Below are 16794 nucleotides of genomic sequence, written 5' to 3'. Positions count from 1 at the left end.
GAGAGAATCCCAAGCAATCTCTAGAGCATGGAGGCTAACCAGGTACTTGATCACAGGACCTTGAGATCAAGACCCAAGCTGAAACAAAGAGCCAGACCCTTAACTAACTGAGCCACCCAGGCACCCCTCTTCAAATGTCCTTTCAATGTCTCACGTGAATAAAGCATAAAACCAAGAATAGAGAGATTTGCTTGAGTTCAGTTTGAGTAGATCTGTTTAAAAGTTTATCACCAGGCTCAAATACCTAGTGCTCCTTTGTTTTATTTAAAAACAAACTTAAATATTAGTGAAAAATTTAAAAATGGGGAATAGATCCTTTCAAAATCCAATTATCATTACCCAAATATTGCCATTTTTTGCATATTAGTATCTACTTTTTGTCCATGGACATATAAATTTCACATTAATATAATCGGTACATAGAACCATATCACTGTTTTTTATAAGTATCATCATGTCATGAGTATTTCTGATCATAGCTCATCTTCATCAACACATTTCTGTTAAACACTCCACCCTCATCACTATATTTCATTCTTTGTGCAATAAAGAAATTCGGCTTATTGACCATGGAACTCTTAGACTTTGGATCACTTTCATCTGAAAGCAAAACTGTATCTTCTATCTAAATGATCAGTAGCCAATCAAATATCAGAAGAGATAGTTATCGGTTTTTAAATTGTTTGAAGATTGAAGGACTAAGTGCAATTATTTTTGAATAATATATTATTGCTGATTGAGAGCTAGAAGAAAATCAAATCTCCTTCTCTTATGTCACTAAAACACTCAGCACTTGGACACTTGGATCCATTGCATTATTCTGTTTGTCTTTACTTTTTTAGTGGTGAGGTGCGGTTAGGTTGGGAGAAAGGAGAAAACCATATCTACCAAGTCAACTTCACATATGACTGATGTATAAATAAACTAATCTTAACTGTAAAGAAGACCCATGTGAGGTTAAAAAAAATTATAAAACCATAACGTACAATCTGCTGAGCAAAAATGTCACTCAGCCGAAGAAATAGGAGAGACCAAGGCACCAACCATAAATCCTTAAACAGAATTTAATCCACTGTAGTCCCTACATAAATACCTCACAAATGCTGGTTCCGACAATCCCAGAGATGAAATGAATCTTGCCTCTAATCAACCCTTATTTCACAGATGAAGAAACAAGAACAGAGAAAGGCATAACCAGTTCAAACTCATCATGAGTTGGGGTGGGAATCAGGACTCAAGTATAAATCTTCACACTCCCCAGCCAGGGTCTTTGCCACAAAACCCCCTCAGCCCCCACATGTCAGACATACCCAGGTCTATATTTGGACACGATCATGTAATCTACAAATGCCAGGCACATAGCAATTTCTCTTCCTCATCTTAGTCCTTTCTAACTTGGAACCAAGTTAATTGCTGAGCTCAGTTACAGACCCAGTAATGTTAGTCACACAACTCACAGTATTCCAAAGCTAGCTCAATCCTACAGTGGGTCCTTAAAAATTAATGTTGTAGTTATGACCACCACGTTTTATTTTCCATAGACTTCAAGTCTAAAAAGGATGAAGTAAAGGAAGAACACAAACTAGCTGAAAAAGCAGTTTCTTCTTAAAAAAGTAGAAATCAATAGGCAAATAGAGTTAAAAAAAAAAAAAAAGGCTTAGGACACTGAGCTCCAGAGACAAGAAGGAAGAGATTGTCGCACCACTGAATATAGGGACTAGAACCTGAATCCAGGTTTTCTAGCATCTAGTCTAATACTAGTGTTGTTGTTTTAATCAAAGTCTTTATTTTTTTGTTTGTTTGTTTCAAGTTTGTATTTAAATTCCAGTCAGTTAACATATAGTGCAATATTAGTTTCAGGAGTAGAATTTCCTGATTCATCACTTACATACAATACCCAGTACTTAAACCACAAATGCACACCTTAATCCCCAGCAGCCATTTAGCCCATCCCCCCACCTCCCTCCCCTCCTGTTTGGTTGTCTCCTTTGCCTCAATATTATTGAGGGTTTTGCTCTATTTGCATCATCACTTTGCTTTTTACGATGATGCTGATGCAAAACCTACTGGGAAAAAGTACCCAGGACATCTCGTTTTAAATCATTGGTAGACTTGCAAATAAAGTGTGATTTACATGGCAACCTTTTCCTTAACACATAGCAAATATTCTCCTTTAAATCCCAGAAGAGAAAAGGAAGTAAATCAAATTCAATTTTAAATAGTACTAGAAATGTTAAAAATATTTTGAAATGAAAGTGCCTTAGGAGAAAACTGCATAAGTAATCTCATTTTAAACTTAGCAGATTTTAACAATTAGAATAATTATGTCTCTTTTTTTTTTTTGGAAGTCAGAAACATATCTAGGTTTTTGGTTTCCAAAAAGTTGAAAAAGAATGTCCCAATTCACCTAGTGTTAAGCTTTGCTCTACCTATTTGCATGTTATTAGTATTTGTGGAATAAAGGAAAGCCTGATTGTTCTACATGGGTGATAACTGTAGGAATGAGTTGGGTAGGGAGAGATGGACTCATTATCCGCAGATTGGCATTGCTGCTTCCTCCTGCCTCCTGGCTAAGGGAATCTTTGATGTGTTTAGTTATTTTCTGAATGGCCTCTGAAAGCTTCTGGGTGTTGTGTTGTGTTGTGTTGTGTTGTGTTGTGTTGTGTTGTGTTATGTTGTGTTGTTGTGTTGTGTTTTCTACAGTCGAGTCCCTTTGGGCTGCTTCTCAGGCTATTGGCAGTCCAGAAACAGGAGAGAAACAAAAATCTAACCACAGAATAGCAGCTTCCTTCCCTTCTTTTGCAGAGTTTAAAGCCCACTTTCAATTATCTGTGCTCTCTGAATCAGTGCTTGGGCGGGGTGGGGGGGTCTTTTGGCTAAAAAGCCAATATATGCTTTGAAAAAAAGAAAAATGGTCTGTGGAGGAGCAACAGGTGTTCTTTGGAACTTCTTCCAAGGCACCATCAGGTTCATCATGCCAACAAAATACCACCAGGGGGAGGGAGTCCCACATTCCCAAACACAAGGAGACAGAGACTGTTTCAAAAAGTAAATGGAGAGGGGCACCTGGGTGGCTCGGGTTAAAGCCTCTGCCTTCGGCTCAGGTCATGATCCTAAGGTCCTGGGATGGAGCCCCACATCGGGCTCTCTGCTCAGTGGGGAGCCTGCTTCCCTTCCTCTCTCTCTGCCTGCCTCTCTGCCTACTTGTGATCTCTGTCAAATAAATAAATAAAATCTTTAAGAAAAAAAAATAAATGGAGAGAAGAGCCAACTAAAATTAGAACTATAGACAGAGATCCTGGGGGAGGGGGGAACTTCCACCATGTTCTGAATGCAAGGATGCTAATGAGGAGATGAAGACAAAGATATTGGAGGAAATGATGTGTCTTCTTAGCCTCAGACACTCACCATCTACTGACCTGTCTATTTGCTATCCCAAGCCTGTAATACATGAATTAGATCTCTTGTCTACATGTCACTCTCTTAACACTATAGATAATCATAGTCAAGATCCAGGCACTAGGAGTCCTATAGTGTTCCTGATAAAGGATTCAGGTACATGTTATGGTTTCATAATCCCCTGTGGCTCATCTATTGACTCATAATCGAGAGTGAATACCTTAATCATCTAAGGTGCTTCGTAGATACCCCAGTCCCGTGTCCCATGCACACCCAATGACTCTGATGTACCTCAGATGGAGAATGCTATTAGTCATCCGATTTCACGTGGTCAGTGTCTGAAACCCATGCAAGGTGTAATACTGGACCTAATGCATCTCCATCCCCAAACCCACATGATGTTATGTAACTGCCTCACAACTAAGTCCCAGCAAAATAGAGACAAATGCAGATATCTGAGAAATTACTACAGAAATACCAAATGTGCACAAAAGGAATGGAGATGATTTGTTGAGCATCTTTACGGCATATTTGCTGCTAAAGCTACAAAGTTGGTGAAGGACCAGTTGTTCCCCTCCAGGATCTCAGTTCTCATGAAAAGACAAACATAGCTAATAGTACCAAAAGAGAATAATTCTAGGGAACTCTACCTGCTTTACTGGTATAAGTGTAATCTCATAATCATGATAGTATGGTATGGGGCTTGGGGTGGCTACAATAATTCTTATTTTATTTTATTATTTCTTTTATTTTGTTATTTATATTATAGTATATTAGTATATATTATATTATTTATTTTATGTACTTATTATTTACTTTATTTTATTATTAATTAATTCTTATTTTACAGAGAAACAAAAATAAGATGAGTTGCCTAAGTCACTTAGTCTTTCTAAGCCTCTGTTTTGTTACCCCTAAAATGAGTTAAAATGCCTAACCACAGGTTTTGAAGGGCAATGATATATATTAAAAGCCCTCTGAAAGATACAAAGTATCTCATGAATGTTATTTATGGCTGTTTTATGGAATGTTTTATGGAACATTTATGGAATGTTATTTATGTAACAAGTCAGAAAATCCAATATACCATGATTGGCCACTTAGTGGGTACAGAACACCATACCTAATAGGGTCAGTACATCAGAAGCTTAAAGGCAATAACAAGACAGAGATAAGGGGATGACACCCCTGACCACCTCCAGACTCATTCCTAAGGCTAACAACATCATGATAAGCACCTAAGTCAGACAATAGGTTACTAGCAAGGGAGCTGGTCAGTCAGTACCACTTTTAGAATACTTAGCTTGAGTTCAAATGTTTTCCCCACACAACAGCTTTGTGTCAATAAACCAAAGGAGGAACAAAAGGTAGGCACTGTTACTGTGAAATGTTAAAAGGCCTCTACAGAGGCCACAATCACTGGAAGACTTTATATTCCAACCATGAACTCTGAAAAATGAATGAGGAAAACACACACCATGTTGGAAATCAACAACTCTTGGGTCTGTCCATGTACCCCTAGACTGGAAACTTCTAGAAGGCAAGCCAATACACCATTTCTTTCCCCTCCCCTGCATTTAACAATGTGCTTGGAACAATGCAGCAGCTAAGTAAATATTTTGAATTGAATGAAATGAACTTCCTTGAATATTTAAGAATCAGGAGACTCAGAGAGGGAAAATGATTTGTCCAAGGTTACATATTAGAGCTGGGTAGGAACACGGATCTCCTAAGCCCAATGCCTATTCTAGATGTTTTCCACTGCCTTGAAGTTTTACTTATCCCACCACAATGGCTCAGAATTTTGGGATTCTTTTCTAACCACAAAATAGTTTTTCTTAAAATCACTTCCCCTCTCTGCTAAACTAGTTACTACATATACATTTCCTTTCTCTCCTGCAGAGTGGACCACCCTGGTTTCCAAGAAATGACTGTTCTATGCCTTAAATACATTGGTTCGGGCCCCTGGTTCGACTCTAATGATTGGTGTGAAACCCAGAACAGAGCTGAATCTTCACTGGGAATACATGTGCAGTTCTCTACAGAGAAAGCAGGTCGCGTTACTGAGTTCTGTGGTCTGGAATCAAACCGATGTTTTTGGTAGCCAAGCATCCTTCACCTTTTCCAAGGTACCATCTCCGAATGCATGAACAGGGCATGGTAAACTAAGTAAGACCATTCAATTCAACACATGTAACCTATGGTAAACAAAAACATTTTGTCTGAAGCCAGCATCTGGGTAGCTGCAGGAATGTTAGGTTCAAATGATGCCCACAGGAAGGTTAATCTATTAGTGGAGACTTGAGAGGGAGATCTTTAAGAACGGAAATTGCATTTAGTGTTCTTTTACAGTCTCAGAAGTAAGCACATTGAGAATATACCAGGTGCTCAATAAATATTAATTAAGTAAAGAACACAAAAACTGCAATTCTGATTGTAGGAAATGTCTTACGTGGGGGACAAAAAAGTACTTGGGTCATATAAAGTATGCCAACAAAATACTAATTAGATGTGAGGGAGGTCAGAGAAGATTTTATGGAGCAAGGGGTACATAAAATGAATCTCAAAAGAGTTGAACAGGGACATATAAGCATGGGAAGAGGCTAAGGCTATATTCCGTCTAAGACATACCTTGATTTAAGCAGTCTAACATCACACTAGTCTGGGTTAATACCAGGGACATGTTTAGAAGCTCAGACTGAACCTAGAGAATAAGTGTTTCAAGATAATCACGGGTTGAAAACAAATGGCTTGAGGAAGAGCAAGAGGGTATTTAAAAACAAGTCCATTTTCTGATCTAACTATGAAGCAAGCAGTTTCTTATCATCTCATCTCCATTCTTTCCAAAACCAACCAAAGACCTTGAACATGATCACATATTCAGGAGCTTCCGTATTGATTCGAGGATATCACATCCTCTATACTGAGCTGGCCGTCTCAGATACAGCCAGTTCCCTAAGATCTAGACCAGTACTTCTTAAACTTTAATGTGCATGTGAACAACCAGCAGATTTTCCTGAAAGGCCTACTGGATTCAGTAAGTCTAGGGTAGGGCCTGAATTTCTGCATCCCAGATGATGTTAATACTACTTGTCTATGGGCTACACCTTGAGCAGCAAGGGCCTAGGCCAGTGGTTGAGTCTGGCCACCCATTAGCATCACCTGGGGAGCTTTTTAAAAATACCTACACTAAGGTCCCACTCCAGAACCAATTAAATCAGAATGTCTAGAAGGGTTCCCTAAGCATCTTTATGCTTTCAGTGCTCCACAGGTGTTTCTAATATGCCAGCCTGAGGTTGAGAATCTAGCTCAACAAAGAAAAGATGTGGTGCAGGCAGAAAAGGAAGAAAAAGTGGAAGAGAGAGAGAGGACAAAGAACGGCTTTCCTAACACTTAATCAATGGGTCCCAAACTTAATGTGCATGTACATTACCTGGGGATGTTGTTAAAAATCAAGATTCTGACTCAGTAAGTCTGTAGTAAAGATCCAGATCTTGTGGTTCTGAAAAGATCAGTTTTCAAATCACATTTTGGTTATCAAAAGTCTAAATGAGTGGTTCCCAAGCAATACACCTGGCTCCTTAAAACAAACAAACAAACAAACAAAACACCTGTGCTTCTCTCACCTCAACATTCCGATGTCCCTGGGATGGCTTTGGCAGAGCATAAGGATGTTTAAGAAGCATGCCAGGGAATACTAATGCACAGCGAAGTCTGTGAACCAGTACAAGGCACAAATTCTGTCACAGCTGGTCAGACTGTGCACCAACCCAAATCTTTGAGGTGATATTAATTACCATGTACATAAAAATCTCTAAAATTAGATCTTGATTGATTGGTCAATTGATTTATTTTCCTCTCTTCCTTATCCTGGATGATAGGAAGTGATGCAAAGTACTAAGTAAGGGGGCAAAATTTTTTTATCTTATTTGTAAATAATATGTTCTGCTGGAGACTCTGGACAAGTGTTCTAAGAAAGGTTTTTCAAATGCTGGAGGTAACATGAAGGATGTCAAAGGCTGGCAATGAGATTTAAGGTTAATTGGACCATTTAATTCTTTTATGAAATGGAGAACTCTTGAACTTTTAACTGAGTCATGCAATAATACTATTTGAATCTGTGTTAGAGCTTCCAGTAGAAAAAAAAAATTTTTTTTATGTACTTACATTTGAGAATGTCTTCCTAGAATTAAACTGAAATCTGCTGGGGGAAGAAGTTTGCACATGACAACATAAAGTATGAAAGACACACAGCTTAGAATAAAATATGGATATACTACTCTTACTATACTCTTTCTCTTTCTTCTCGAATAAAAATTTCAAGTTAGCTACCGTTGTTAGCTGTGCCTTTTGCATCAACTGAGAAAGTGAGGACAATGTTTAAGTAATTAGCCATTCTTAATATGATCACTACCTGGCTAATTCAGTGTTATAAGGGAGTCTAAGAACTAAATGTATAAGGACTTGCAATGTGTCTTTTACCTGATCCAGTTACGTTACCACTGCAAAATGATCACAATATTGGCTTGGGGCAAAATTTTTCATTGCCTTTGGGTCGGTGCTGTGAATCACGCCTGTATCACTGCACTCTGGATTGGCATAGAACTTCTGGCCTGATTCTTCTCAGATATATTTTTTTCTCTATTCCAAATTCCCAAGACCAGCGGTACTTAATAGCTAGAACACTACTGTTATTGATCTGAGATATAAACCACCTGGAACTCTGAGTGACAGGTAGCGTATTTTGTGGGCAAAGAAGGAAATAAAAAAAAATTATCGCCAAGAGATACATCCTCTTTATATCATGGATCAAGAATTAGTGTATAAATCGGAGGCAAAAGTGTTACTAAGAACCCTTGACAAATAACCAAATAGCAGATGTCATCTGAGTACCAAAAAACTGCTTTAGAGTAAAATGATACTTTCTCTGTTGTTAACTTATATGCCAGAAATACTTAATCAACGAGGATATTACAGACCTCTATGAGTTAAAACTGGCTTCTCAATTAAAGATGGATTACACAAGAGAGTTAATAAATATATGCCTCGTGTATATGGAGACATGGATCCTCTCATATATGTACATCACTGTCGATCATAGAAATGCCCATCAGCAAATCATAAGAATAATTTGTCTACTTTGAAAATTGCCAACCAGTCTAAATCCATGTCAATTCAGTTCTCTTCACACTGTAAGTCCTCACTTGGTTCAAATACTTAAGCCTTCTAATGAAATACTTAAAATACTTTCTTGAACACACACCTGCTATCATTCAACACTCCATTTTTATTAATCAGCTCAGAAATAGGTAACCCACCACCACTCCCTGATTCTGAGCACATTACCACAATGACTGACATTCCCGGTTTAAAAATAAAACCTTGTTTCAAATATAGCTTCTCGAGTTCTGGGTAATGAATATAGTTTCATAAAAGTTGACATCATTTCTTCTGATTTCACCAGAATTAAATACATCCAGTGTTCCTACTGGATATCTGACCACATCATTCAAGGTTCTTGCAACCTGGTGGGTGTTTTAAGGGGGAGGAAGAAGAGGAGGAGGAAGAAGAAACCTGCATAGATGGAGTTAAACCCAAAGGATAGCCAACCTTACAATTCACAAAATTACATTCTGTTTATGTGTGTTAAATATGCCATCACAAGTTGATTTTTACAGTTCATTTACCGGTCCGTATATGTATAGTATACAGATTTGCTTACGAGGAGAATATTAATATATACATGTCCAGAACTAGTAAATGCATCATGCTTGGGAGCCAAGCAGTACTGATACACTGTTCTCCTTAGAGGTCAGTTCTAACGCACACTGTTTCAAATAGACCCAATTTCTCTCTGATACATATTCAAAATGCAGTAGGATGTGGTCATACACGCCCAGAAATACCATCTTTACGGGGTGGAGGTGGAGAAATCCAAACATTTTTTATAGCAATGCATTATTGGATATCAGATACGAACATGCCTGTCAGCAACCCTAAAGCAAATGAAATATATGTATTCGAGCCTATCCATTCTACAGAAAAGAAACTGCTTTACCAACATATCTCTCCTCCCCCACCATCTAAAGACTCTCCCCCCACCCACCCAAAAAGAAAAAAAAAAAAAAAACTCATCACACTTCACTACGCAACTGATGGAGTATTAAACACTGTCTTCCAAGCGGTGGGAGTTAAAAAGAAGTCGCCTTCCTGCCACACTCCCCTGATGCTGCAACGGACATAGCATCTCCTCCTATCGACCTAGTATGATGCTCGCTCCCCAAGCACTGCAGTCCCCTCGCTGAGGACTGCCCTGGCCACACGCACATGCAGCGGGAAGTCCCCCGATGGAGACAACCACATACCTTTGCTCTCCATTTCGGTCCCTTTCGAGTGCTGGAAGTTCAATGGAAGTTGGCCGGAAGATGTGGGCCCGCTTCAGATTCCCAGAGCCTGGAAGCCAATCTGATGATTTCGCCCGTACTTCCTTCCTTCCCCTCAGGCTTCCTGAAAGATGGGATTTCTTAAACCTTGAAGCTGCAATCAGCACCAAAGGACACTTAGCAGCAGCAGCAGCAGATTGCCTCTACAGGGGATAGGTTGCGACGCGCATCTGGTATTGAAATGCATGCACTGTGCCCGCTCTTTTTTTTTTTTTTTTTTTTTTTTTTTTTACCTGGGTCTGGAAGCTGCGAGCAAGAGCTGTCCTCCGAGCGTGGTGCTGCAGGTGTAGTGACAGATCATCCCACTTTGCTCTCTGGATGTACAGCAGATTTGCATGGGCGCTGGCACGCATGCGCAGGGCCTCCCACCTCCCCTTTTCACCGCCTCCCGTTCCCCCGCCCCCTTCGCCTCTCTCCCCAATACGGTCCTCAGTTATCCCAGCTGAAGAGCTGTAGCATTCGGTCACAGGGAAGCGCTGCTAAAAATAAACGCCGGACCGGATTTTCCTTTGCAAACTAGAAAATGGATTGGATTGGGATTGTGCATCAATCCCAAATGATTTTCCAGGATGGATTATGGAAGCCTTACAGGAGGTTAGGGTCTCTGAGCTGGGTTTGGTTTTATTCAGAAGCAGAAGAGGGAGAAGAAGAGGAGATTTATGAATCCTATTCAGTGGTCTCAATTTGGGGTTCTCTTCTTAGTTGCTGCAGTAACTTTCCAGGTGTATGCTTCCCCTTCCTCTACCCACTTACCCGACTTTATATTTCTCTTTGCATTCCCCTATTTGTTTTGCTTTGTTTTGTTTTGTTTGGGGGGGGGTGAGGTGGAAGTCTCCTGGAGCCATTAAAGGTTAATATTCTCCACTTCTCTGCTACTCAGATTCAGAGTTTGCTGGCTTTCCTGAGATCTCTTTGGCCTCCCCTCAAAACTGTTCCACGAGGCTTCAGCACTTCTAAAGTTCTCCCAACAAAGCCCCTGTGTGAGGTGTTCTTTTTAGCTTCTTTTCAACAATCTACCAAGAAGCAAAGTCCCCTCATATGGGAAGTCACGTTATTGGTAATATGTACTTGAAAACTATGCATGTAATCATCATCCAAGTGCAGAGGAAGAGAGCGTTTTTCTTGTATAGAGGTTCTGAGGGAAGGTTGCAAAGCCAAAAATCCCTTGAAGTACTACTTTTCTATCAGGATATTTTAAAAATATCATTTTAAACAATACTATATATTGTTTATCTGCAAAATGTTTAGTAGGGAAAAAATGTTTATTATCTTTTTCTTTCAGTAGTCCAAGTTCTCCTGAGAGAAGACTCTCTCCTTGACAATAAGTCTTATTCTCAGGCATAAAAACAAACCTACAACACTTTGTTAACTGGAATGATTAAGGAGAGAGATGTGGAGATTAATCACACAGTCCAGATTACACAAAGATCCCTCCACAGTTAAATTCTAGTCCCAATTTTCAATACCTTGAAATACAATAAAATATACTCCCAATAAGAAACCTGAGGTAGCCTATAATTCAGGCTTCTGGTGATTCAGACAGCATCCTGGGATTTTTCCAACACCTTAGGGCCATGATTACAGATATTAATCATAAGGTTTCAGCCAAACATGGACATTTATTAGTGGAGGACTCCTGCTGAACTGCTGTGACTGAGAAAACCTGCCTGCGTTTAGCACTGGGGAGTTAAAACTTGAATGTGTGGCATTGCAGAGCCCACAACCTAGGGTCTACTAATGTTTAGGCTATTCTATTGCATGCCTAAGTAAATACATGGAAAAATCAGAAAACTCAGGGTTTCTTTAAAATGTGATAGTTTTAGGAAGTAGAGAAGAGTGATAGTAGACTCCATTGTTCCTTAAGAATAATTAATTATTTCATTGGTATAAATAATTTCTGCTCCTAACACTGTACCCATTACATGTTCTTTCCCTCTCAAAAGTTTCAGGAAAGAAGATAGCTTTAGAACCATCTAGACACACCCTTAATATTTACCACTTTACAAATGGAGAGGCAGGAAGAGTACTTGGCTTGTTAAGAGTGACATACTGAAGGGGCGCCTGGGTGGCTCAGTGGGTTGAAGCCTCTGCCTTCGGCTCAGGTCATGATCCCAGTGTCCTGGGATCCATTGCTGCATCAGGCTCTCTGCTCAGCAGGGAGCCTGCTTCCTCCTCTCTCTCTGCCTGCCTCTCTGCCTACTTGTGATCTCTGTCTATCAAGTAAATAAATAAAATCTTTAAAAAAAAAAAAAAGAGTGACATACTGGAGCCGACCCAGGCTCAGAACCCAAGGGTCTTGCCTAGCTAGCCATCTACTCCAGGATGATTTTTTTTTTTAAGATTTTATTTATTTGACAGATAGAGATCACAAGTAGGCAGAGAGGGAGGCAGAGAGAGAGGGGAAATAGGCTCCCTGCTGAGCAGAGAGCCCCATGCAGGGCTCGATCCCAGGACCCCTGGGCTTTAAGCCACTGAGCCACCCAGGCGCCCCTCCAGGATGATTTTTATATAGCCACCTACCCATTATCTACAGTGAAAGGGAACAGGGAGAACCTCCTAGTTCATGAATTTTCATTATTTTTATTCATAGTTTTTAAAACCCAGATGTTTTAGTAAATGGAAAATAAAATCTAATGCAAAATCTGTGGTCTGACATTCGAGACCTTTTTATTATCTGAATCCAAACTACGTTAAAGGTTTCTCCAGGCCTAACTCCTAGACAATATTTGCTGTTACCTTAAGTAAACTTCAAGATTTTACTTTTTTGTACCTTTACTTACATAGTCATCCTTATAATATCTTCACCTCCTGACACCAATAACACAAATGGCTACATATGCAAATCTTGCACTTTCCTCAAAATTATCTGAAATGTTCTCTATTAAAAGCAACTGTGTTGCTGTATCTTTACCTGTCTTCAATCACTTATAATTATTTATATATGTATCTCATTTCTCTTCCCCATCCTTACTAAAAAATAGGTTCCTGATTCATCTTGGTAGTATATAGTATCTTGAATATTGGAAACACTAATAAATGTTTGATGAATTAATAATATGTCATATACATGTTTTTGTGTATATGACATTGACTATAGGCATTATGATAACAAATAATGATGACAATAATATTGGACTAACAGTATTAAAAGTTGCTTATGTACCAGACACTATTATAAGGATTCTAAATGTTTTAGTTAATTTTATCTTTTAAAACTCCATGAGGTTAGTACTGTTATTATCTGTGTTTTAAAGATGAGCAACCAGAGTCACAGGTTAAAGTATGAATAAAACATTATCTCTGCCCTACAGAAGCATAGAGCTTATTTTTTTTTAAAGATTTTATTTATTTGACCAGAGAGAAATCACAAGAGAGGCAGGCAGAGAGAGAGGAAGGGAAGCAGGCTCTCCGCTGAGCAGAGAGCCCAACGTGGGGCTCGATCCCAGGACCCTGAGATCATGACCTGAGCTGAAGGCAGCGGCTTAACCCACTGAGCCACCCAGGCGCCCCGAAGCATAGAGCTTATTAAAGGTGATAGAAACATAAATGATTTTAGATTTTTTTTATTTGATATATAGAGATAGATCACAAGTAGATAGAGAGGCAAGTAGAGAGAGAGGGGGAAGCAGGCTCCCCGCTGAGCAGAGAGCCCGATGTGGGGCTCGATCCCAGGACCCTGAGATCATGACCTGAGCTGAAGGCAGAGGTTTAACCCACTGAGCCACCCAGGCGCCCCAACATAAATGATTTTAAAAGATATGGTAAGGTATAAGGTAGAGTTTATCACAGGTATAGTGGGAGCACAGATGAGGTTGGTTGGGCAGGTAGCCAGCCCACAGGTTTTAAGAATAAGAGACTAGGGCGCCTGGGTGGCTCAGTGGTTTAAGCCGCTGCCTTCGGCTCAGGTCATGTTCTCAGGGTCCTGGAATCGAGTTCCGCGTCGGGCTCTCTGCTCCACTAGGAGCCTGCTTCCCTCTCATTCTCTCTCTGCCTGCCTCTCTGCCTACTTGTGATCTCTCTCTGTCAAATAAATAAATAAAATCTTAAAAAAAAAAAAGAATAAGAGACTAGATGCCTTCAAATACCTCGTCGTAGAAAGAGAAAGAAAAGAAAAGAAGAGAAATCCAACCCCTCTCCAACACACATACAAAGTGAAAAAGGGTTTAAGGACAGACGTGCTTTCTGAAAGTGTTAATAAGACATCATTTGACCTAGTTATAATAAAATTGTTTGATGATAAACTTGCAAGAGGGGAAATACACTACTAGCCTGACAATTTGTTATTTAAAAATGCCAAGAATTGGGTGGGACTAGATCCCTAATATTGGGGTTTCCCATTTCACCATAAAAGAACTGTCCTAGTTTGGGCAATATGTGGCCATATTACTTACATTACACAACGGAATGAGAGTTAACACCACCGATATTGACATTCCAACCTAATTCTGGTTAACCCATGTAATCGATTGGCTATGTATGCATATCCAGTTTCTCTAGCTTTGGTTCTTAGTAGAATGTACAGAAACAATATAAATGATTGAGTTAATTAAAAACAATGTATTACATTACAATTAACAAGTTAAAGAGCCTTGCTAATATGTCTGATCAATTACCAGTTAGCATAGATTCCCCCCCCCCATATATTCACTATGTTCTTCCAGAGTGCTGAATATAAATTGAGAGGAATTTGTGGCCTTTTTTGTGCTCCATTATTTTCTTACTATTCATCTTTTATAACTCATGATTTATTATAAAAACAGCTGGGGCACCTGGGTGGCTCAGGGCATGATCCCAGAGCCCCAAATCAGGTCCTCTGCTCAGCAGGGAGCCTGCTTCTCCTCCCTCCCCCCAGCCTGCCTCTCTGTCTACTTGTGATCTCCATCTGTCAAATAAATAAATAAATAATCTTAAAAAAAAAAACTAACAGCTGACCATTTAGAACTCTTTTTGGTGACAATATTGAAGTCAACTCACCATTATAAATTAGTATTCACTGCAAATTGGTTCAAGTCTCTACTGAGGGTATCAGTTCCAAACTGCCACTAGAGCGTAAGCTCCACAAGGTCAAAGGCTATGTCCACTTGTTCACTTTTGTATCTGCAGCATCTAGAATAGCATGTGGAACTTAGAAGATTTGATTTAATACCTGATAAGTAAATCAATGAGTTGGATGAAATAATGCTTTTTCCATGGCCACAAAGCCAGTTTAGTTGGCAACTGAAACCCATCAATCAGCAATCCTGACGGTGTAAACAGGATCACAAGTGAACGGTGAGGCAGCAAGATTATCACAAGGCAGTTAACAAATGTGCTTAGTGTTTACTCTTGGGCAAAGACCATAAATAATCAGGTCTAGGTTTAAGTATCTTTTGGGCCGGCTAATAGGAGGGCCATGCCTTCATAAAGAGTCTAGGAAGCTGAAAGAAATTAGTTACAAAAGAAGGAGGAATAAAGTAGATGACAGAAATTTCAAAGGACAAAAAAATGATGAGTCAGCCTGTGAGAATAATGATGCTATAGAAATTAGGTAGCATCTCTCAGAGGGCAAGCCTTTCTTGATTATCTACTGTGTGTGAGTTTTTCATTCTCTTTCTTGGGTGAAGGTGAAGTAACAGCCTTCCTAAGAAGAAAATGGTACCTCTTACCATTTACCATAAAGTTTAAATAAAAGTAATTCTTGTCGCAGGTGTGTAATGGAGGTAAGGAATAGTCTATGAAAGATGAGAAATGGCAGAACAGTATACAGATCATCAGGTGTATTTTGCCAAGGAATCACCCATCCACATGCTTTAACAGTGATTTCTCAGAGGACTATTAGAGTCTAAAGAGAACTGCAGAGTGGTGAGGCAGAGTAATGATTCACGGGTAAGGCATCTGGAAGCCAACTGACAAACATTTTTGACATTTCTTGTTAAGGAGTTTGTCCATTTGACAATATTAGAGATTTATACACAAGCTATCAACTGACAATTTCAAGATCCATCTGTTACACTGGCATAATGCCCTCTTAAAATGGGGCGTGCCAATCTCATTAATGTTTAGGTCCCAAGTACACACAGGTTGAAATGATCAGTCCAAGCAGAATATTGGGAAACAACACTTTTCAACTGATTGCCTTTTTTTCCCTTCTGGGGATAAGAAATCACATGGCAAATGACATGCAAAAGTAACCTCTTAAATCTTGTTGGAATCATTATGAAAACTAAGCCAGAACTTGAGTTCTGGTGATAAAAGGAGATAAAACATATTCCAAGCTTTAGTCTAAAGATGCACAATAAGGGGCATCTGGGTGGTGCTTAGTCTGTTAAGCCTCTGACTCTTGGTTTTAGCTCAGATTGTGATCTCAGAGTCATGATCTCAGTGTCCTGAGATCAAGCCCCTCATCAGCCTCCTTACTCAGCAGAGAGTTTGCTTAAGATTCTCTCTCCCTCCTCCCCTCCCTGTTGTGCTCGTGCTCTCTCTCTCTCTCTCAAATAAATAAATAGATTTTTTAAGAAAAAGATGCACAATAAAAATGCTACCTCAAGGGCATGTAATCATTTGCAACAAAGCCATTTCTTTACCCTATACCCCCCCACACACACCAAATTCCAAATATATGGAAGGTCAATATTTTTTCTGGTAAATATAGCACATGAATTAGTAGTCCTTAAAAAGTCAACCAATATAACCAAAGTCTGTCATTAATTCATTAAATAAATATTTATTGAGAACCTATCAGGTATTGGGGTATACCTAGAGTCCACTTGTATCATAGCATTTACATTGTAGTTTTGTAACTGAAGATATTTCATAAATCTTGTAATCCAAACATTTGTAATACAAAATTGAAAAGTAAGTTGAGGCCCACAGTGGGAGAAAACAACTTTTCCCAAGTTCAGTACCAAGCTACAAACAAAATTAGGAGTTAAATCTGTTGGTGCCCCATTTCATGACAGCTTTCTCCATAATG

At 39.3% G+C, this 16794-nt stretch overlaps 1 protein-coding gene across 2 annotated transcripts in view; it reads right to left on the bottom strand.

The window, feature by feature from the left end:
- Positions 1-10172, bottom strand: part of FGF12 (fibroblast growth factor 12) — a 584189-nt gene extending 574017 nt beyond the window's left edge. Inside the window, exons 1-2 of one of the 2 annotated variants that reach the window (XM_046003435.1) lie at positions 10076-10172; positions 9765-9906 (exon numbers count right to left, since the gene is read on the bottom strand). In XM_046003435.1, the coding sequence (XP_045859391.1) occupies positions 9765-9777 (13 nt within the window). In that variant the 5' untranslated portion in view covers positions 9778-9906; positions 10076-10172. Of the gene's footprint in view, positions 1-9764; positions 9937-10075 lie in introns of both variants that reach the window. The other variant, XM_046003436.1, reaches the window with a different exon arrangement.
- Between the last annotated feature and the right edge of the window lie 6622 nt (positions 10173-16794).

Source organism: Meles meles, chromosome 4 (assembly GCF_922984935.1).
Source record: "Meles meles chromosome 4, mMelMel3.1 paternal haplotype, whole genome shotgun sequence".
NCBI classification, from domain to species: Eukaryota; Metazoa; Chordata; class Mammalia; order Carnivora; family Mustelidae; genus Meles; species Meles meles.
The sequence above is the reverse complement of the archived record's forward strand: the minus strand, read 5'-3'. Positions and strand labels throughout refer to the sequence as shown.